Genomic DNA, 23,996 nt, shown 5'->3' with positions numbered 1-23,996 from the left:
TTTAAGGGGATTAAAGCGGTCCAGGTCTATTTCAGGTCTGGCTCCACCTGCAGCCTCCACCTGGTCCCGTTTAAGGGGATTAAAGCGGTCCAGGTCTATTTCAGGTCCTTAAACGCCACCCTTCTGTCGGTGCAGATGTGGTCTTTGACCCGGGTCAGTCTGGTCGGCTTCATTCACAGACTGGGGTCCTGGTCCAGATCCTTTGGACACGTGGACCTTTAATGAACAGACGGAAGATGACGAACGCAGCGACTGAATGAACTGAAGGAGTGTTTGACGGTTTCAGCTGCAGGAATGAACCGAACCAAAAGCATCCGTTCAGTCGGAAATCCACACAAACACACGTTGGATGAACGTCGGCGTCCGTCAGTTATTAGACACGTCCAAAACATACGGAAATTAAAACGATCAGACAGAAATATGTGACATTTGAACTCATCACTAGGGCTGTGAATTGGCACAAATCTGGTGATACGATACAAGTCACAATACTGGGATCACGATATGATGTATCACGATATATCATGATACTGTTAAAAAGGCAATTTTTTTGTTTTCTTTTTTTTAATGATTATTTCCTTGAAGAATTGAGTTACAGCAGAAATCTGCACAAATACTAAACACATTTGTATTTGATCCCAACAGGATCTAATGTTCTATCACAAAATGTTCCAACTGTGTTCAAACTGAAATTATATTTTCCAGACATTCCAGTTTCAGATCCTGTTCAAATGTTCAGATTCTATTAGTTCACAACTAACATCAGAACAGGATTTGAGTTCAATCCAACAAAGGAACGAACATCTGCCTCTCAGACAGAAAAAAGTGCTTTTAGGAGGATTCAAATCAACATTATTTAATAAAACAGTGTTAAATAATAGTAAATAAGATATAAACAATTAAAAAAAAAAAAAAAAAAAATGAACCTCCACAATATCTGCATATTAATAAACACCTAAAAATATCCATACAGTACTTTTTAATATCGGTACAGTATTGTGAAATGAAATATTGCTATATATTGCAGAACTGATGTTTTCTTACAGCCGTACTCATCACTAAGGTCGACTTCATGAACACAAACATCCATATTTGACGTTTATTCCCATGTTTCATGTGTCAAAGTCAAATAAACTGTGTGTGTGTGTGTGTGTGTGTGTGTGTGTGTGTGTGTGTGTGTGTCATACCGTGCACATTACAATATAACAGTCCTTTTTAAAAATGATCGTTGCTGCTTTATTATTTATTTCCACCAGTACTTTTGAACATCCAGCTGCCTGTATTTCACCACTCTTTTTTATTATTTTCTTTTATAGTTATTATTTTTCTTTCCTTTTTGTTTTGTCATATGTACATATGTTTTATGTACATACGCTGTTGTTCTGTTACTGGAACCTCAGTGTTAACTGAATGTGGAGCTGAACTACAATGAGTTTGACAGCCCTAATCTAATCTAATTGAATCTAAATTCTAATAGAACTAAATAGAACAGGGCTGTCAAACTCCTGTTAGTTCAGTTCCACACTCAGCTAAATTAGATCTGCAGTGGGCCCAACCAGTCAAATAATAACAGAATAATATAGAAATAATGTCAACTCCAAACTTTTCTCTGTTTTAGAGCAAAAACAGTAAAATTGGATAATGAAAATGTTTACATCTACAAACTATCCTTTCAAAAGATGTGAATAACATAAACAAACTGAAAAAAAATTGTAATTTTAACAATATTCTGCTTTAGTTTATCATTTACACATGTACATTAGAACATACAGATCACAGTGGATCTATAGATACACAAAACATTTAGTAACAGATGGAATATTATTAAAATTGCACTTTTCTGAAGACATTTCAGGTTATATTTACATTTACAAGGAGAAAAAAATGGGAGTTGTGAGTATTTATAGGTTATTATGGGGTTGAATTGGCCTGAATGTGGAACCTGAACTAAAAGGATTGTTCAGATCTTCAGTGTAATTTTTGCATTTGACAAATTCATCCCAGGGCCGGACTGGACCCTTTGGTGGGCCGGGTTTGGCCCCGGGCCACATGTTTGACACCTGTGCAACAGAAGAACATCAGTGCATCTGTGATTTAGTCAGTTTCTTCTCCAACAAGAGGAAAATGTGTTTTAATGTCTGAACGTGACAAAAACTAAAGAATGTTTCAGAAATGTACTAAAAAAAAAAACACCTACAGTTAAACCACTGAACTGTCACTGTGCTTCCTTTAATGTTCTGGTCCCGGTCCTGGTCCTGGTCCTGGTCCTGGTCCCGGTCCAGGTTTCGACACTGAGGGTCTGCCGTCAGCCGTGTGGCCCGGTGGAGAGACGGAGGCTCTGACCAGGATAGAGCGCCATCTGGAGAGGAAGGTGGGTCCTGCAGTTCCCCTGTTCACCAGCAGGTGGAGGCCAACACCAGCAGACACCAGGAGCATCAGATAGAAACAGTCACATCACACTTCATTTACTTATTCTAATTATTTATCCTATTTCTTTGCTCTATTTATTATTATTGTGACTTTTAATTTTTATATTTTATGTTCTTATCCTGGTTTTTATCCCAGACTGTTTTTATCTTAAGGTTTTTATTGTGTTTTATGAATGAATGAATGAAATCTGTATTTCGAACATGTAGGCAGTGAAATAAAAACAAAAATCAACCAACAAAATATAAGTACTGGTACATAAATGATTGACAAGCAAATAAACAACATAAATAATTAAATACATAAATAAATAAAAGTATTAACCAGTAAAATAATAACAGGGAAAAAAGTCAAATTCTATTCTGATCAGGTTTACATCTACAAAGTTTCCTTAAAAATCTGAATAACATGAACAACTTGAACTGTCTTAAGAAAAACAAATGCAATTTTAACAATATTCTGCCTCAGTTTATCAGTTTATCATTTACACATGTGCGTTACAATCACACAAAACATTTAGTAACAGACAGAATGTTGGTAAAACTGTATTTACTTTTCTTAAGATTTTTCTGTTTGTTCATATTTGTTCAGGTTATTCATGTTTTTTGTAAAAGTATAGTTTGATAATGTAAACTTTTTCTTTTTTTTCTTTTTATTTTATTTCACTTTTACAAAAAAGAAATTCCTTTACATTTGGAAATTACCTTTATCAATACAGATGTTTCCATATCAAAGATATACCTCCACATACTCATGTAACCTGCCAACAAGCATGTAAAATAATATATAGAAATAAAAAATAAATAAAAATAAAAACAACAAAAATCACAAACTTTGTAGCATTGAACCAGGGTATAAAAACAAAATCAATTTCCTTCAGTTGGTCTCACCAGGTGCGTATAAAATGTTGGTAGGTTCTAATACCTGCTGAACAGTAGCCGACATAACCAACAGTAAAATCACTTCCCTTGTACAAAATCTGATCTATGTTGTCTTACATAATGTAGCCATCCTTCCCATATATCTCTGAACTTATCGACTTCCAACCTAACATATGCAGTAACTTTCTCCGTTATATAAATATTGAGCAGAACATCCTCCCATTCCTGTATGTTGGACACCAGACTGGTTCCTCATCTCCTGCTGACCGCCTTTTTACTGGCCAGTAGCATTATTCTGGTCAATTTGTAGTCATCCCTTCTCAAGAGATTTACAGAATCAGTGTTTCCCAAGTACAAAATTTCAAATATTAATGGGTTTCGATACCTGTTACTTCATCTATAACATTTTTTATTTCCCTCCAATATTCCTTTATTATGGGACACCCCCAAAAAGATGTGAAAATGATCTGCTTTTGGAGCACCTCAAGACCTCTAACATTTGGTATCTGCATACTGTCACTGTGCAGGAGTCAAGAAAAGCCTAATTATGTTCTTCCATCCATAGTCCCTCCAAAAGACAGAGTCAGTAGTGTTCCACTGGTTTGCACATATGCGCTCTTAACACAACACTGGCTTCCGTTTCCCATCTTTCTCTCACATATCCTGTGGTGCTCACTTTTAGATCCTCCAGTGCTGTGTACACTTTTGAGATAACTTTACAACTCAGCTCTGATTTGTAAGCATCTTGTACAATTTTCAGAATACCCGATTGAGATAGCTCCACACTCATCTTTTCCATTTCCTGTCCTAAGTAATGCCGTAGTTGTAGGTATCTGTGAAAATCTTTGTTATTAAGTCCATACAGGTCCTTTATTTGTTGAAATGTCATCACATTATCTTTTTTAATTATCTCCCAGTGCATTTTTGGGCCATTTTCCCAGAATTTAAACGTTGCATCAAATTTATTTGGGGTGAAATCTGTATCGTACGCAATCCATCTCAAAAATCTAAACTGATCCATTAAGTTATACTTGTTCCTAATTTCGGGCCAGATCCTTAGAGACACCTGCAACCATGGGTTAATACTGTGTTGACAATCTGTCTGCAGTTTAATACCACACATTAAAGCTTGTACTGGTGGGACCATTTCCCCTTCTATATCTTTCCATTTTGCCACGTACTTTGGATCACATAAATTCAGTAAGACCTTCAGCTGTGCTGCTTGATAATAACTCTTCAGGCAGGGTAAAGATACACCCCCCCCCCCCTTACTTTTAGGCAGCTGTAAAGTTGTGTATTTAACACGTGGCCTTGCTCCTTGCCATATAAATCTAGAAATACTCTTATCCCATTCTCTAAAATCTGTCTCTGTTATCTCTATCAGAAGGTTCTGAAATATATACGACAACCTGAGACAAATATTCATCTTAATTACCTCCACTCCTGATGTCAAACGTAGATAAGGTATCAAGTTCCATTTAGAGAGGTCTGCTTTTATGTTGGATATTAAGTGATCATAACTGGCTGCCTTTAAATTTCCAAGGTCTTTAGTCAGATGAATTCCTGGTAATGTAAACATTTTCATGTAATTTTACTTTTTTTACACCAAAAAAAACAAAGAGAATTTGGGGTTGTCATTATTTACAGGTGATTCTGATAATATTTTACAGGTTCTGACCCACTTCAGATCTAATTGGCCTGTATGTGTCTGTATGTGGAACCTGAATTAAAATGCTTTTGACTCCATTGATTGTTAAAATCTTCAGTGTAATTTTTGCATTTCACAAATTCATCCCCCGGTCCACATGTTTGACACCTGCGTACTAGTGGGTTTTGACCAAGGTTATTATTGTTAATGAAAACTAACGACATGACCAAAACTAGAATATGAAAAACATTTTTGTTAACTTAAATAAATAAAAACTAGAATTAAAAGAAAAAAACAAAAACTAACTGAAACTGTGTTGTGTGTTTACAAAACTAACTAAAACTGATAAAAATTATGGATAAAATTCCCTTCGTTTTCGTCTTTGTCAACATCGGATTGATACGAAAGCAATTTTTTTTCGCTCTAGCAATGTTAGCTAGCGGGACCATACGACACTTTTTGCTCCGTCACTTGTGTTCACTTGTGGTTTCCAGTCGTCTTCTGGTCCCCACTCTACCTGGAAACATGGAGACTAAAGCAGCAGAGTCCTGTCTGGGATTGATTTGAATACGACGACAGAGAAGAAGAGAAAAGAGACCACTGAACTACAACTGAACTAAAACTAAGCATTTAGAAAAAAACGAAAACTAATAAAAACCAGCAAACCTGCTCAAAAAACAAATTCAAACGAACTGAATTAGAGAAAAAAAAAGTCAAAACTAAATAAAACTAAACTAGAATGAAAAATCCAAAACTATTAGAACCTTTGTTTTGACATGTTTTTGGTGAGTTCCACTGTTTTTACCTCCACCAGGAGGTAGTGTGATCACTTTGCTTTGCGTGTTTGTTTGTTTGTTTGTTTGCAACTTTAGTGTAAAACTCTTCCACCCATCTTTCCCAAATCTTCCCCACAGATAGGCCTAGGCCCTGGGACCAACCCAGTCCATTTTGGTCCCAGGAGGCCAAAGTTCAAGGTCACAACATCTACAATTTTCCTATCTGTCATCGTTGAGCAATATTTGAAAATTCATAAAAATTTCAAATCGACTCTGATTCTCCTCCAGTTGGATCCACCTGTAGCTTAGAACAGTCTCTTGTATGTGGAACTAAATTGTCCACATCCACTGTGGAATGTGGACTCTGTGGACATTTACACTGAACACTGAAAATCCCATTTCCCACACATTTAAAATTAGAACTCAACTAATATTGATGTGAATTGAATCTAATTGGACAGACACATGACTGGGACCAGATTCAACTGTTTCTGTGTATGGAACAACCTGGAAACTGTGGAATTTACACAGAAATAGTTGATCCACACATGCACACTGTTCAGGGGGTGTGGTGGAGGTTTGCTTTTCTCTGAACTCTTGTTTTTCACTGCGTTTCCAGGCGTGGGTGGCCAACTTCGAGCGTCCCAGGATGAACGCCAACTCCCTGCTGGCCAGTCCGACCGGCCTGAGTCCGTACCTGCGCTTCGGATGCCTCTCCTGCCGCCTCTTCTACTTCAAACTCACCGACCTCTACCGCAAGGTCCGAGTGGAGTCCCAACCACCCGACAGCCGACAGTTTAGGTTCAACGCGTGTGTCGGAAAACAGCATCAGTTAGAAGAAACGCAGACAGTAGAAACGGAAACCAGTGTTGGATGTTTAGGATAATCTGATGAACTGATGCTAGAAGTCTGATATTAGTAGGGCTGTGTATCGACAAGAATCTGAAGATACGATACAAATCACAACACTAGGATCACCACAAGATATATCACGATATATCATGATACTGTTAAAAAAGCAATTTTTTTGTTTGTTTCTTTTCTTTTTCTTTTTTTTTTAAATTATTTCCTTGAAGAATTGAATTTCACCATAAATCTGCATAAATACTAAACACATTTGTATTTGATCCCAACAGGATCTAATGTTCTATCACAAAATGTTCCAACTGTGTTCAAACTGAAATTCTGTTTTACAGACATTCCAGTTTCAGATCCTGTTCAAATGTTCAGATTCTATTAGTTCACAACTAACATCAGAACAGGATTTGAGTTCAGTCCCAACAAAGGAACGAACATTATTGAATAAGAGTGTGAAATAAGAATAAGTAAATAAAATATAAACAAAAACAAAAATGAACCTCCACAATATCTGCATTTGAATAAATACCTAAAAATATTGATACAGTACTTTTTGATATTGATACAGTATTGTGAAATGAAATATCGTGATATATTGCCGAACTGATGTTTTCTTACAGCCCCACATATTAGACCAGTGGTTCTCAGTCTTTTAAGTCAGGCCCCCTTTGGAGGGCAAAAGGTCTCCAGTCCCCCCTCAACCCCAGCAACATTGTAACTGTTGCAATTTTAACTTTTATTGAAACAAACATCACTATCGTAACAATACTTTTAGCTTTTCCCTCAATATTTTTTTGTTCATCTTAAAAATAACTTAGATTTTTGCTTGAATAATACAAATAAACTCAACCAGACTGCTCCCTGAGATGATATTTTTCCAAATAAAATAGGAATTGTGCAATTATTTTACAACTATGACAAAGTTCCTTTCTTTAGAACAACAAACAGATTTTGTTAACAAGGATGAACATTTTAACAATATCAGTGGCTGTAATGAGCCCCTTTCCACTGCACATTTCAGGACATTAAGGTAAAAACTGTACGAACTGTGCAAAAACACAAACATTCCACGTCTTTTCCAGTCAAACCCTCGTCCGTTCTCCAAACCTAAACTCTTTGTCTGGTTTAGTGTCAGATCACCAGGGCAGTAGATTGGTTTGTTGTACGTCCCTAAAATGAGTCCAGGGTGCTCCAATGATTAAACATCAGTTCTACCTGCTACATGTTCTAACCTGAAGAAAGAAAACACCCACGACTGATCCCATGCCCCCCCCCCCCCCCCCCCCCAGGCCAGCCTTCATGCCCCCCCTAGGGGGCCCACCCCACAGTTTGAGAACCACTGTTAGACCATGATCTGAAACATGGAGGTCAGAGTTCACGCCCTGAAACCTTCAGTATCCGTCCACAGACCTCCTCTAATCACCGACAGCCCATAATATGCACAGTGTCATAGTAATGTCAGAATGTGTTTCATACAGTTGGTTTTTAACTTTTTTTAAATACTTTTTTCTACTTGATCAATTTGATCCATAAACAAAAATATCAAATATTCAACCACTGTCATATTGTAACCCTTTAAATGACAGGTGTATAATAGAAACAAAGCAGATATTTGATGCAAAAAACATTGTTTTCAAGATATTACATCAAAGTTGTTTAAGTTATTCTTTTAGTTTTACCCCTCAGCTGAAGTGTACTGTAATGGTTTAGTCGTCTGTGTGTCCATTCAACTCCATCATCTCATTATCTGTTGGATTCGTTCACATATCTGCTCCTCATTTGTCCTGTGGACGCTGCTCCTGTCATGGAGCAGAAGAATACTGAACACTGGTGACCTTTGACCTCCTGTGTCCAGCTCATACGTCCTTGTCCAGTTCTAATATCTGAGTACTTTAAAATATAAACCTGCATCTGATCTAAGTTAGAGGACAGGAACGTTCAACAGAAACCTAACCCTGTTCCTGTTCCTAACCCTGTTCCTAACCCTGACCCCGTTCCTGTTCCTAACCCTGACCCTGTTCCTGTTCCTAACCCTGACCCCGTTCCTGTTCCTAACCCTGACCCTGTTCCTAACCCTGACCCTGTTCCTGTTCCTAACCCTGACCCTGTTCCTGTTCCTAACCCTGACCCTGTTCCTGTTCCTAACCCTGACCCCGTTCCTGTTCCTAACCCTGACCCTGTTCCTGTTCCTAACCCTGACCCTGTTCCTGTTCCTAACCCTGACCCCGTTCCTGTTCCTAACCCTGACCCTGTTCCTGTTCCTAACCCTGTTCCTAACCCTGACCCTGTTCCTGTTCCTAACCCTGACCCTGTTCCTGTTCCTAACCCTGACCCTGTTCCTGTTCCTAACCCTGACCCTGTTCCTGTTCCTAACCCTGACCCTGTTCCTGTTCCTAACCCTGACCCTGTTCCTGTTCCTAACCCTGACCCTGTTCCTGTTCCTAACCCTGACCCTGTTCCTGTTCCTAACCCTGACCCTGTTCCTGTTCCTAACCCTGACCCCGTTCCTGTTCCTAACCCTGACCCTGTTCCTGTTCCTAACCCTGACCCTGTTCCTGTTCCTAACCCTGACCCTGTTCCTGTTCCTAACCCTGACCCCGTTCCTGTTCCTAACCCTGTTCCTAACCCTAACCCTAACTCTGTGGTGGTTCCGTCTGGTTCCAGGTAAAGAAGAACAGTTCTCCTCCGCTGTCGCTCTACGGTCAGTTACTTTGGCGGGAGTTCTTCTACACCGCTGCCACCAACAACCCCCGCTTCGATAAGATGGAGGGGAACCCCATCTGCGTCCGGATCCCCTGGGACAAAAACCCCGAAGCTCTGGCCAAGTGGGCCGAGGCCAAGACCGGATTCCCCTGGATCGACGCCATTATGACCCAGCTGAGGCAGGAGGGCTGGATCCACCACCTGGCCCGGCACGCCGTGGCCTGTTTCCTGACCAGAGGAGACCTGTGGATCAGCTGGGAGGAGGGCATGAAGGTGAGGGGGGGGGGTGAAGGGGAGGGGGAGGAGGAGGAGGGCATGAAGGTGAGGGGGGGGGGTGAAGGGGAGGGGGAGGAGGAGGAGGGCATGAAGGTGAGGAGGAGGTGTAGGTGTTGACCTGTGTCGTGTGTGTGTGTGCGTGTGTGTGTGTGTGTGTGTGTGTGTGCGTGTGTGTGTGTGTGTGCGCAGGTGTTCGAGGAGCTGCTCCTGGATGCAGACTGGTCTGTGAATGCAGGCAGCTGGATGTGGCTGTCCTGCAGCTCCTTCTTCCAGCAGTTCTTCCACTGCTACTGCCCCGTGGGCTTCGGCCGACGCACCGACCCCAACGGGGACTTCATCAGGTGGGTACCGCTCCCGCCAGCGCCCCTTGGTGCCCACCGCTGAGCCACTGGACGCTAGCTCCTCCCTCTGTCTCTCTGACTGCCCACGGATCTCACACACACACACACACACACACACACACACACACACACACACCCACACACACACACACACACACACACACACTAAACACCCTTAGTTCCATCCTGTTTGGATTTCTTTGGTCGTTCTCCAACACTTATTCTTATGTTTAGGTCAGGTTAATTAGACTACAACTCCCAGGATGCATTTCAGCCACAGACATCCAACAGATGATCAAACCTGAGTTTTATCGCACTGACTTAATGTGTGTTTTCAGCAAAGTTTTACCACAATCATATATTTTAGTTTAATTCAACTCAACAAAGTTTTATTTGAGTTTATGTCACATTACAAAAGATAATTACATGACTTTAAAATAGACAAAAAAAATTAACAAAAAGAAGTTAGACTGGTATTAAAGCATGACTAATAGACTTTACAAAACTAAACTGTTGTGAATATTTGAAACTAGAAATAGATCCACAAAAAAAAGTATGGAGGCACTTTTGAAGATCATCAAACACGTTTAAAGTCGACTTAAATTATACAGTATTAAAACGTTCCAATTTTTTATGGGTTCATGGTCAAAACATGACGAACAGTAAAAGACGCCACAGGAAACGTCCAGTGTCGTAAAAGATTCAACAAGTGTCAAACGAAGAAACCAGAAAAAAACGACAACAGATGCAGCAGGTTTTGAAACTTCATTAATGATAATTCTGTCGACTCCAGTCGTGGTTTTCATTAACGGCGCCGTCGTCACCTTCAGAACGTCGGCAGGTAGAACACCACGCCATTATTGTAGATGTAATGAAACGCACACACCCACTGACACACCCAGCACACCGTCAGCCAATCACAGAGAGGGAGATGGAGGGAAACGGGCGCCGTCCAGACCCGTTGGTAAGTGAGCGCTGAGAAGCGTCCTGTCGACGCCCGTGGTCCGGGTGACTGTTGCCGTCAGCGCTGTAGTCGGATCAGGCATGTCCGTGTCCGTCTGTGCTTCCTTGTGGTTTGTGAGTGTGTGTTTGGTGGTTGTGACCTTTAGTTCGTCCAGATCATGTGACTGCAGGCGTAGTGACTCTGCTCTCTTGATGTGGTTTGTGTTTGTGTCTTGGTTCATCTGTTTTCGGGGGATTGGGAGAAAAGTTCCGCTGTCCCTCTCCCCCTTGTAGATTGTAGCTGATTCCTTTTAAGCTGATTGGCCGTTCTCAGGAAGCCCCGCCCTCCTGGAGCAGCCCGGCAATGCCTCGGCTGCGTGGGATGGACTTGGGGGCGGAGCTGAGAAACCGCCGGCCGCTTGTTTTCCTCATCTGTGCAGCCCTGAGGGTCAGGACTTTGCTGGCGCCCCAGCAGCACCCTCTGGGCGGGTTTGTAACTCGGTAGCGTCTCATTTCGTCAAAAGGGATTCTGACCACTTGGTAGGGAAATGCAAACGCCCAGCCTGCATTCGTTAGGTAGAGGACTATGAAGCATTCCCCGGAGGGTAGTGAGGAGAGGCGTTGGACCAGCTGTTGCTCTGCCATCGCCATGATGCAGCTCGGCGCCGGTACTTGTTACCTGTGCTGTGCCGTGCGAGCCGGTCCGTTGTCCAGGCGCTGGACAAAGCCCCTCTTCCGACCCTTTGTGAAATGTTCAGTGGTGCTCTGCTTACGTGAATGCAGCCCTGTGGGTGCAGGCGGACCCGGAGCAGCAGCTGGAACCACAACCGTACACCCTCGCATCAACAGATCCGCGTCACCACCAACATATACAACCTGAAACCAACCAGAACTCTAGGTGTTTCTCAGTACGCGTTCTTAACTGTTCTGTTCTCGTGAAACGTCATCAGTCAAGGCCTAAGCCTCTGAACCTGTACGTTCTGTTCCATTGACAAGTTCACACAAACAAAGATCGGATGGAATTCCTGGATGTTGTTCTTGTCTCGTCCGTTAAACCAGGGATGCGCCAGTTGGTGACTCCAGTGGACTCGGCGCTTAAATACCCGCAGATGCAGTTCGTGCTACTGTCAATGAGAGACTTGCGTTCTTAGGATATCCATTCTCTTGGATCATTTTTACCGAGACCAAACTCACAGAGTTGGCAAGTCCGAACTCAGCAAACTTGATATTGTGAAATTTCTAATGATCTACTTTCACGACCAGATCTTGTTACACAGACAATCGCAGATCGATGAGATTTTATTGTCAAAAAAGAGTCATTTATAGATCTTTTATAAACTACAGGGTTTGTAAAGTCTTATCCTATGTCTGTAAGTAAATGTAACCGAATGTAGGAGTATCCTCAAACCGAGATACTTGGATAAAGTATGAGCACCTCAGCTTTAAATCAGAACAGAGAAGATAAAATATAAGAAGATATGCCTTTGTTTGTCCCACAAGGGGAGATCCCAGAAACTCAGCAAAATGTACATGAAACCTTTTGCTTGTTTCTTCGTGTTTCACTGTGGATAAAAATCCGCCTTTAACGGAGAAGTGACAACTGATATCGATATTTTTTGTCTCGTTGCGTCTGAAAAGGCTTCGTCCGAACGTGCCTTGGTTTCCCGTCTACGACCACCTGCTGACTCCGCTTCTGCTCGCCACCTGCAGGTCGCGGATCTTCCTGGCAAAAGGGTTGTGGTCCCTTTTGGTGAAATGAGGGGGCCCCCTAGTGGGCCAGCCCAGAGTGTGGTGCTGTGGCTATGGAAGGTTGTGGGTCAGTGGGGGAGGGGGGAAGGGGGAGGGGGGAAGGGGGAAGGGGGAAGGGGGGGGGCTTCAGGCCTGCTGACCCCTCAAAAGACAATCACCACAGTCTGAGGGACGGGGGGAGCAGGTATGAGCTCTTTTCTCAGTCCACCACTGTCTGATCATGGGAGGGGGCCTAGAGCTGTGCCGTATGATGGAGGACTTCTGTCATCGACCCAGGTTGTGCCCCCCCCCCCCCCCCCCCCCCCTCGGGGACTGGGTTTACGTTCTCTTACTCTCACTGGAATGGACCTTAAAGGTGCACATTTGAAGCTGCCTCTAGTTCCTAGCTCTTATTTCAGTTGTTTCTGGACTCAAACACTCGATGGCAGAATTTCCCAGCATACACCTGCTCTGGTTGGGGTTGGGGGTGGTGGTGGGGTGAGGGGGTGGGCTGCGGGTGGGAGGGGGTTAACACACTCTGCTTTCTAACGGCGTGTTACAGTAGACGTCTCCTATCAGCTTCTACCCGGTCGGGCGATCTCCGTAGCAACCGGAGCGCCGTCCGTCACGTGTGTGCGCGTGTGCCTGTCCACGCGGCCACGCCCACCGCCGCCGCCCCCACCCCTTTCCCACAGTTCCACAGTTCCACTCTCCCCCCTCCTCCTCTGTCCTGTCCCCTCCTCGGACTCGGTAAGGTCGGACCCGGTGCAGTAGGTAGGTGGCCTTTCTTTGTCACATGGAGAAAATCCACAACGGCCCAGGAACCAGGAAGACCCGAGCTTGGAAGGGTAGTGTGAGGATCTTGTTGCAGTGTTTGAGGAGGGTCTGCTCTGTTAGAGTGTGCACCACTCTGAGTAAATGTTGTTTGGGACCACAGCCCTTCGTTTTTCTACGTTTCACTGTGCACTGTGACGGTAACTTCCTTCAGTGCCTCAGACTCCAAAAGTTCTGGACCAGATTCTCAAACCCAGTTCAGACCAAAGTTTCACAGTGAGGCAAACTGAGAACCTGCCAGAGTCCACCAGGAACCCACCAGGAACCCACCCAGACCCCGAAGCCTCAGCTGAGCCTTTAAAGCCACTTAGAATTAAATGAACTTTAATGTGCTTATATTGTATTTTAATTACAAGTTGCACAGACGATGTGAAAAAGAGAAGTCAGCCGGTCACATGACGTTGACCCAAGAGGAAGTCACCATCTTGAGCTGTGCGTTCGTTTTGGTCATTTCCTCACACTTAAATTGAACAAACTAATCCAGCAGGGTTTGTGCGTTTGGCTCCATATTTGGTCAGTTTTATCTGCTGACACAGTGTCAGAATAAATATATCTCAAAATAAACATCAAAATAAGCGTTGCATCTGTAATGACATATTTTTGTTTTAATCTTCTGTGAATAATTTAATCATCTGGTTATTTCAGCTTTCACTTAGTCTCAAAAACCAGGCTTTAAACTTTAAAAAAGTAATAATTTGACATTTATCGTGGTGAATGCGGAAATGACGATCATGTACCATGGTCTGTTCTGGATCTAGAAAACCTTTGGCCTTTTCTCACCCTGGTATCGGTCCAGTTGGGCCTGGTCTTGGTCCAGTTGGGCCTGGTTTTGGTCCAGTCTGGCCTGGTTTTGGTCCATTGTGGCCAGGTCTTGGTCCAGTCTGGCCTGGTCTTGGTCCAGTCTGGCCTGGTTTTGGTCCAGTCTGGCCTGGTTTTGGTCCATTGTGGCCTGGTCTTGGTCCAGTCTGGCCTGGTTTCGGTCCAGTGGGCCTGGTGGTGAACCTTTGGTCTGAACCGGCGTCAGGGCAGTGACTCTGTACTCAGACCCCTGTGCTGTAGTCAGACTCTGCATGGTTGGACTGTTTGCAGGCCCTATCCTCCATAGTCCCTGTTAGCATGAAGTGCTGCAGACCAGCATGCATCAGTGCAGAACAGACTGAACATGGGCTGTCCTCAACTCAACCGTCCACTGATGCAGATCTGAGTAAACTGTACATTTAAAGAAACAGTCAATGAGACACGCTAAAGCTATTTCCTAAATGAACCTTAATGCTACGTTATGCTATTTTATATTAATTTTTTTCGCATTAACACCTACTGTTTGTCAGAAATGTCATTTGTCTGATATACTTTTACCTCAGATGTGAAGTATTTTCTTACCACCTCGAATGCCCCGCCCCTTCCTCCGCTCGACTTCCTGTCACAAGCCGGCATATCTAATGTCTCCCTGTGCTTGCAGACGATATTTACCTATCCTCCGAGGTTTCCCCGCTAAGTTCATCTACGACCCCTGGAACGCTCCTGAGTCCGTGCAGGCCGCCGCCAAGTGCATCATCGGCGTCCACTACCCGAAGCCCATGGTCCACCACGCCGAGGCCAGCCGGCTCAACATCGAGAGGATGAAGCAGATCTACCAGCAGCTGAGCCGATACCGAGGACTGGGTGAGGGACTGGGACTGGGACCAGGGACAGGGACCCGGGATGTGGACCAGGGACATGGACCGGGACTGACACAGACATGGACCAGGGACATGGACCAGTGACTGACACAGACATGGACCAGGGACATGGACCAGTGACTGACACAGACATGGACCAGGGACATGGACTGGGACTGACAACTGCCGCCGGTGGATGTAAAAGTCTCACCAAACACAACTCTGTAAAAGGAACCTGTCCTCTGTCTGAGAGCAACTGGACTAACTGGACTCGACTGGACCTAATAATTTGACACTTGACTGGTCCTGACCCGACCATACTGGACTTGACTGGACCTGACTGGACCAACTGGATTCGGCTGGACCAATTGGACCCGACTGGACCCAACTGGATTCGGCTGGACCTGACTGGACCAATTGGACCCGACTGGGCTTGACTGGACCCAACTGGATTCGACTGGACCCAACTGACTTCAGAACAGAACCACTGGGAAACAGTCCCTGTGTTCTTTTAGGAGAAGGAGGCGGAGCTTGAACAGTTCTTCAGTGTTTCCCTGGTACCGTTTACCCAGAACAGGTAGAACATTTAACGTGTGTCGTCACAGCAGAACTTCTGTGTTCCAGGTCTGTTGGCGTCGGTACCGTCAACCAACGGCAATGGCAACGGAGGAATGATGGCGTATTCCCCTGGAGAGCAGCAACCGGGAACCAACAGCAACTCGCACTGTGAGTCTAGTTAATACACGACAACAGCAACAAAAGCAACAGCAACTCACACTGAGTTTAGTTAATACACAACAAAAGCAACTCGCACTGAGTCTAGTTAATACACAACAGCAACAAAAGCAACAGCAACTCGCACTGTGACTGCTGTTGATACACAACAACTTTGTGGTGTATTTGCATTGCCAGTGTTGCATTGCCAGCTGGTATCATATGGTCTCCTGGTTTGCTTTGACGGTTGCTGTGTTGCCGGAGTTGCTGGTCTCATGTGGTCTCCTGGTTTGCTATGATGGTTGCTGTGTTGCTGGTCTCATGTGGTCTCCTGGTTTGCTTTGATGGTTGCAATGTTGCCAGTGTTGCTGGTCTCATGTGGTCTCCTGGTTTCAGTGCCTGCAGTGTCAGGTGGCTCCGTTGCTACAGGCAACGGCAGCGGGAGCATCCTCCTAAACTTCGACAGCGAAGAACAGACTGGGCCGAACGGCATCAGGCAACAGCAACAACGACTGGTGCAGCTGCCTCAACAGCAACAGCAACAGCATGGTGAGTCATGTGATGAAACCAAAAGGAGTTGGATGTAAGTGAAGGTTTGAAGGAGGAGCTGAGGTGGTGTTGAAGGTTCTGCAGGTCAGATGGTCCACATGTTGAAGGTTAGGGTTAGATTGAATCAGATTAGCTATAAATATTTATTTATATTCTGAACTACGGCAGGATAATAATAATAATAATAATAATAATAATAATAATAATAATAATAATAATAATAATTATAATTATTATTATTATTATTATTAATTAATCAATTAATTAATTAATTGTGTGTTGTTGTAGGATACCACTCAGTGCCAGACACCAGCCAGACCATCAGCAGCAGCAGACTGTACCATGAGTTCGCTGTGCCTCAACACCCAGGTACCAACACTGATCCACGGGGGGGGGGGGGGGGTGTGTGGTTAACCTAATATTTCATGTATTTGAGCCGACAGTATTTTTTCTATTTTAATAAATGTTTTTTGGGGTTTTGGCGTCAGATGAACAGAAATGCTTCTCATCCTTTGGTTGTGAATTCCATCTGTTGTTTGTAAATCGTCTCTGATCCACTAGAGGGCGTCTGTCTGAATGCTTCTCCTTCATGAATGTGTGTGTGTGTCCTCACATTCACTGTCTGCTGCGTTGTGTTCAGGACTCCTCCTCCACAGCAGAGGCAGCGTCACCGGGAAACGGGAACGCGAGTCAGAACGCGAAGGATTGGGAGATGAAGAACCGACATCCTGCACAGTCCACAAGATGCAGCGGCAGAGTACGGAGGTACGAACGCAGACACACGCACACGCACACGCATCCACCTGCTTTAATCTGGGACAACATCCACAAAAATGCCAATAAAACAGAAAAGCAGCCTTGTTCAAACTGTCAAACATGACATCATCGTCATTCACTTCCTGTAGCTTCTCTTTTTCCCAAAGACAAACATGATGTAAGAAGACAAAATGATGAAATCTACCTGAAAGAACCAGGGATGTGCAAAAAACGAAAAAATATATATACAAATAATAGACAGGAAACAGTGTAACATGAAGCAAAAAAAAATAAATGAAAACAGAAAAAAAAAACTGCACAAAAAGATGCAAATGCAAAACAACAAACATGGAAAAGGATGAAAATGTAAAAAAAAAACCTAAACATATGATGTAAGAGAATAAGAACACAAAAACGTCTAAAAAAGACATACACATCATAAAAGTATGTAAAAAGACCAAATGAATGAAAACAATAGAAAACGACTCAACCAGTGAAAAGTAAACGATGTAAACACCTGCAGTGGGTCAGATTATTGTGGGACTGGATGGAACGTTGAGGTGGACGTTCTGTGTGTTCACGAAGGCGTCAAAGCTCATTTATGGAAAAAACCAACATGAATATGCAAAACAAAGCAGCTCCGACAAACAAACTGTGGACACGCCCACTTTTCAGAGAACAGACTAAATATGAACCAACACTTCACACACATACATACGCACTCATGCATATACACACACATATACATACATAGATACATGTACATGTACACATACACACATCCATACACACACACACATACACACATATATATACACACACATATACACGCATACATATACACACATGTATACACAAACACACACACTGGGTTACATTCTAACTAAACGGTAACAGAATAGAGTCTAAAGTAAATAAAAGTCAAATGTAATCTCATGCGTTTCCTTTCATTTGTGGTGAGTTTTATTTGGGTTTGATGTTTGACCAGAATAACTGATCAGTAATCTGTAGATGTGAGACTACACACACAGGTGTTATAGATGATACATCACAACACTGACTGTAGGGCCCTTCTGACAGAATTAACCCGTTTACGGTGTGCAGTAAAGTACACGTGTGAAGGAAAGGCTTCAGCTCTGACCTGGGTGAGTTATGCTGCCTTCTGGTGCTGTGGGAATTATGGTAAATATTAGTGATGAACTGTAAAGTTACACATGAACGCCTCCTCACGTCATATTTTCCACTGGAGAACTGGGAAAAACATATAATACATGAGATGAAAATGACCTTTGACCTTTTCGTCATGGCAGAGAGCAACGAGGCATTCACTGTCAATGATAAATGATGGTTTTATTAACGTTCTGCTACTGTTAGCTGATAATTTTAGGCATTTGTAAGTATCAGCTGACTTCAGTGGTCCTAAGCAGTTTGGCCCCAGTAGCAGGTCCCTGAATGCACCATAAGCCGTCAGACAGGTTTCATTTTACTGCGACAAAAGCACTTGAACACAACACACCGGAGGCTCATCTCCCCGAGGGCACCTGAAGGCAGCATTAGTTTGCCTTATGCGGTCGTTAGTTTTGAATGTGGTTCAACCTTCTGTGTGTTTGTTGTTGATGTTAATGACCTGTGACTGTGTCTGTTTATAGACGACCTAAACGCCGCCGCCGCCGCTCAGCGAGCAGAGGAAACCCTGACGTCTCCACCCGTCCTCCCACCACGCATCAGCAGACCACCCCTCCACACTCCCACCCAACCCAGTTCTGTTCGGTTTGGTTCTGTTCTGTCAAACCCAAAGGTGAAAATGGGCGGGGCTGTGACGCCGGCGCCAGTACTTCCACCAGCCTTGAGACTCCGCCCACAACCACCCGGACGCCGTTGAACGGTGTAGCTTTGACCGTTTTCTGTACCTCAGATATGTCCGAATGTGGGAGGATGTTTAAACCCCACCTTTACCCTGTTTTTTCAGTCTCTGCCCACTTTTACCGCCACTGCACCTGCACTTCGTCCGGCTGCGTCCACGATTCGGCTCAAACGGACGCAGGATAACACGGGGCTTAACGTGGCCCGGTTCCAAGGCGGCAGATCGGCACCAGAGGAACTGGCGGCTGAAACCACGTGAGCGTCCACGCGGTGTTTTCCTCTCACTGCGCCTTCATGGTCTACACAGTGTTTGACATGTGGCGTTTCCTGGTCACTGCGGCTGTAAAACTAGCTTTACCCTGTGGCATTATGGGTATTTGAGTTCTGTCTGTGTAGAAATGTGATGGTTGTTTCTGTAGATCGTCTGTGTTCACGCAGACGAACGCCTTCGTACATTTACAGACATGAGCAGGCTTTGTTTGTGTTTGTGTTTTTCTTTGTGTTTTTCTTCACGTCGCCGTAGCGTCAGGTTTCTGCAGCGAATGAAAACCCGACACTTTCCTCTTCAAACTCTGAAAAACCTGGATGTTTTTTTCCGTCTTTATCGTCATCGTCTGTTTCTGGACATGAAAACACAATCTTTGCTCCGTGTCAAAGGTGGGCGTCGCCCTGTGAAGCCCCGCCCATTTTCACCTGTTTCCCCTCCCAGAGTCTCTGAACTTTTCCGCGATGTCTGAAAAAACAAAGGGACTTTTTTCTGTTTGAACCCGTTCCTGAAGCAGAAGCAGAAGGACAGGAAGCTGCTGCTGAAGCTGCTGGGGTCGTCTCAGACACTTTTATAATGTTTCTTATAAAAACCAAAAACTCTCTCAACAAAAAGGAAAGTTGAATGAACGGCGTAAACGACAAATGAGCCTAATTCTGTGTGAAAAACAGAAGCTGACATTCCTCTGACAAACATTTTCCCTCTGGATGAAGGACTCCTGCTCCACACACACTTTAAACATGTACTGTTTATATATGTGTGTGTGTGTGTGTGTGTGTGTGTGTGTGTGTGTGTGTATGCAGCTGTTCACAGATGCGTCACACTGACCACAGTCGGCGAGTAGAGTTGAAAGATCGCAGATGTGGGCGGAGTCTGAGCGTTGGCAAGACAACGCAGAGGTTTTCGGGTTTTTCTGTTTTTTTCTTTTTTTCTTTTTTTTTTTTTTTTTGTCCAGCCTCCACTTTGACCTTTGACTCCTGGTGAGATGAACACAGTGGAGGTGAACCAGCGAATGTACGAACCCCCCCCCCCCCCCCCAAAAAAAAAACACTGAACACTATACACACACACAACACTAACAACACTCCGGAAACACACACAAATGCATCTACACAAATGAACACAGGTTTGTTTCTCTGTCCATGTGGGGACGCTGGTGTAGCCCACGTGGGGACCCTGGCATAACCCACACGGGGACCCTGGTGTAATCCAACCCATGTGGGGACCCTGGTGTAATCCACGTGGGGACCCTGGTGTAACCCAACCCATGTGGGGATGCTGGTGTAGCCCATGTAGGGACCCCGGCATAACCCACATGGGGACCCTGGTGTAACCCAACCTACGTGGGGACCCCAGTGTAGTCCATGTGGGGACCTCGGCCAAATTCCGACCCTTCAGAACTGTAACACCAGGATGGCCTTAAAACACCAGCAAACTGTCACATTTCCACGTGTGTCTGTTTCGATCATTATCACATATAATGTCAGCGTCAGTTTGTTCGATATGAGACTAAAGCAGACTCCATTATTTCTAAAAAGGTGCAGATGACGCCTGTGGCATCATTTACTGCATGGTTTGGTCCAGTTTATTTATTTATTTAAATTTTTTAGGCCAGTTTAAGGAAATAATAAGTAAAAATGAAAGTAAAAGACTTAAAGTAAAGAAAGCGATTGAATGCGATCGAACAAACTGTAAAAACACAACAAGGAAATGACATTAAAATACTGTTTCTGACATAATAGTAATGACACCATTTGTAAAATACTGTTCGCGGTGTAATTCTGTGTAAACGTGTTCATGACGGGGACGATGTGAGCGCCTCAGTCCCATTAGTGTCGCGGTCCCCACAAGGATAAGGGAACAAACACACAGCCTTGTTATAAGCGTTGATTGATTAATGAATGAATTAAACAGAAGAGAATAAGCGTTTGATGAAGTCTGCACGCACCCCAATCTGACGGTTGACACCCCCCCACCCCCACCCCCGTGTCCAAACGGAGGTCCTGCGGCGTCATCAGCGAACAGACGAACCCGTTAAAAAACCAAGATGGAAAATGTCTGGATAATTAGATTAATTAGTCCTGATCTGTTTTAGTTTATTTCATCTATAAAACCAAACGGAGTGGTTTATTTACTATTTTACTTTTTTTTTCTTCATTTCTTTTACCTTGACATGTTTCAGCTACACTTGTACAGGTGTAAGAAAAGTAAGTCTGTGCACATGCTCAGTGTGTTGGAGCGGCTTCAGTGTAAATATCATCCTATGGTTTATTTATTAAAACAGATAAATGCGGTGACGACGTGTCCACAAACGGGTTTAACGGAAATCCGACAAATGACAGTGGACATTTTCTCTGCGTCGACCGATTAATTTGAGTCTAACCAACTTTATCATCATTTATATGATAAATGATAAATGAAATATTACCCAAACTAGTTGTTTTTTTAGTTTTTCCTCCAGGTTTAATTTAATAAAACCTCGGATGAAGTGAATGAATTCAACAAACAGAACCAGAACCATGTGTTTGGTCCTGACTGGACCTGCACCGACCCCCTTTACACCGATCCTCTGATCAGTGTCGGATTGTTATAATAATCAGATTATAATAATGATTAGATGATTATTATAATCTGTTTACAGTAATGATCTGGTTATTATTGTAATCTGATTATTACAGTTTTTGGGTTTATATGGTCGTGTAAACGGGGTCATTTACAGTTTTATGGTCAAATCTAATTGGAGTTTAACGACATAAAAGACCCAAAGGATCAGAAATGAACCCAGACGTTTTTAAACTCCGGTCACATGATCAACGCTCAGGTCTGTTGATGCGACGCTGACGTTCAGTCACTTAAATCCACTGGTTTTCAGATGCGAATCCTTCAGGTCGGGGCTGCAGACAGACCGTGGCCGCTCGCCAGCGCCCTCCTGTGGTTCCTGTTTGTACAGTTCTTGGTGTTCGTTCATTTGTGATCGTCCTCAACTTCAGGAGGAACGGAGGGGGCGGGGCTTAAGGGGGCAGGGTTACAAGTATTATAGTGTATATGTATTATATATCTGTTAGGTTTTTGTAGCTTTTATCACTTTGTAAAAACAGCTGAACCCAGTTTTTATTCTTCTGTTGGTTTTCGGAGCCAATGCCGCCGTCGTTTTCTGGAATCTTCTGCTTCTTCTGTGTCTCCTCGTGTTGTAAAAGGCTTTTTTTGTGCTCGATCAAGTTCATGACAGGAAATTAAAACTGTTCCAACTGAAAACCTCGGCTTCAGCGTCTTCTGTCATCGACCTGATCAGTGATGGTTTTCATTCCACATGTTTTAGAAATACTGAATCAGATGAACTCCGTAAATGTTGACTCTTGATTTTGTTCCTTTTCATTAATTGAAAGGTGACCCCCTGACCTCCTGACCTCTTGACCTCCTTTCCGTGGCGGTTTTGTGGCTGAAACTCTTCTTCAGGTCGTTTCACTCAGACCATGTGACCATCAACGAGGACAGCTGAGTCTGGGAGGAGGCGGGGCTAAAGCAAGAAAACTTCAGGTAAAAGGAGGAGGCGGGGCTAAAGCAAGAAAACTTCAGGTAAGAGGAGGAGGCGGGACTAAGACTGAAAGGAAGAGAGGGAGGAGGAGCCAACCAGACAGGAAGTGAACTATGACCCTTTAATGAACCAGCAACAGGGGTCAAAGGTCACCACAGGTCTCCTGTATTTGTACTTTATTACCTCCACCAGGAGGTATTGTGATCGCTTTGTTTTGTGTGCATTTGTTTGTTTGTTTGTTTGTTTGTTAGCAAGATAACTCAAAAAAGTTATGGATGGATTTTCAGGAAATTTTCAGGAAATGTTGATACTGGCACAAGGAAGAAATTATTACATTTTGGTGGTGATTGGGGGGGGCCCACTGATCAGCCTTGGTGGAGGTCTACGCTCTCCGAGCGCTTTTCTTGTTTCTCCTGTATTTGTACTTTATTACACATGTATTTGTACTTTTTTCTCCAGTATTTGTACTTTATTTGTACTTTATTACACATGTATTTGTACTTTTTTCTCCAGTATTTGTACTTTATTTGTACTTTATTACACATGTATTTGTACTTTTTTCTCCAGTATTTGTACTTTATTTGTACTTTATTGCACATGTATTTGTACTTTTTTCTCCAGTATTTGTACTTTATTTCTCTTGTATTTGTACTTTATTTCTCTTGTATTTGTACTTTATTTGTACTTTATTTCTCTTATATTTGTACTTTATTTCTCTTATATTCGTACTTTATTTCTCCTCTGTTGGAAAAGGACTTTAAATCACACACATGGACCAGATGTTTAATGCACACACACGTTTAATAAATAATCGAATAATACATTATAATAGAAGTGGACACAATGCACAGTAAATGTGATTCATAAATAGAACATTTCATATATGAAGCATAATTATTTTTCCATAAAAACTGGAATTGTCTTAAATAGAAAGTGCGAAGCTGCCAATAATGCAGCGTTAACGTCTGTGTTTGACACAGATGAGACTTGAACACATAAAGGAGTTTTCAGTCTGAAGTCGAACAGTTACTGTTCACAAGGACTTTGTCAAAGTTACATCCACTGTATGAACATCAGTCTGTGGAGCCGTTGAATCCAGCTGTTTGTGTTCTACCAGGGGTCTGGGATTCAAAACAATAAGGACTAATGTCAGAATAGAGTTTGATATTATGGGATAGATATCATTAGTTTGGTTCAATTCTTCTCTTTGTTTCTAAAATGACTCACAGATGATTTGAACTG

At 43.2% G+C, this 23,996-nt stretch overlaps 1 protein-coding gene across 1 annotated transcript in view; it reads left to right on the top strand.

The window, feature by feature from the left end:
• Positions 1-18,877, top strand: part of cry3a (cryptochrome circadian regulator 3a) — a 31,053-nt gene extending 12,176 nt beyond the window's left edge. Inside the window, exons 6-15 of the mRNA XM_030138453.1 lie at positions 2,283-2,371; positions 6,352-6,492; positions 9,255-9,566; positions 9,759-9,910; positions 14,874-15,076; positions 15,697-15,798; positions 16,183-16,335; positions 16,624-16,704; positions 16,976-17,100; positions 18,741-18,877. Coding sequence (XP_029994313.1) covers positions 2,283-2,371; positions 6,352-6,492; positions 9,255-9,566; positions 9,759-9,910; positions 14,874-15,076; positions 15,697-15,798; positions 16,183-16,335; positions 16,624-16,704; positions 16,976-17,100; positions 18,741-18,749 — 1,367 coding nt within the window. The 3' untranslated portion in view covers positions 18,750-18,877. The remainder of the gene's footprint in view (positions 1-2,282; positions 2,372-6,351; positions 6,493-9,254; positions 9,567-9,758; positions 9,911-14,873; positions 15,077-15,696; positions 15,799-16,182; positions 16,336-16,623; positions 16,705-16,975; positions 17,101-18,740) is intronic.
• Positions 18,878-23,996: the final 5,119 nt, after the last annotated feature.

The sequence above is a fragment of the Sphaeramia orbicularis genome, chromosome 7, assembly GCF_902148855.1.
Source record: "Sphaeramia orbicularis chromosome 7, fSphaOr1.1, whole genome shotgun sequence".
NCBI lineage: Eukaryota > Metazoa > Chordata > Actinopteri > Kurtiformes > Apogonidae > Sphaeramia > Sphaeramia orbicularis.
This window is presented reverse-complemented; position numbering and strand designations above follow the sequence as displayed.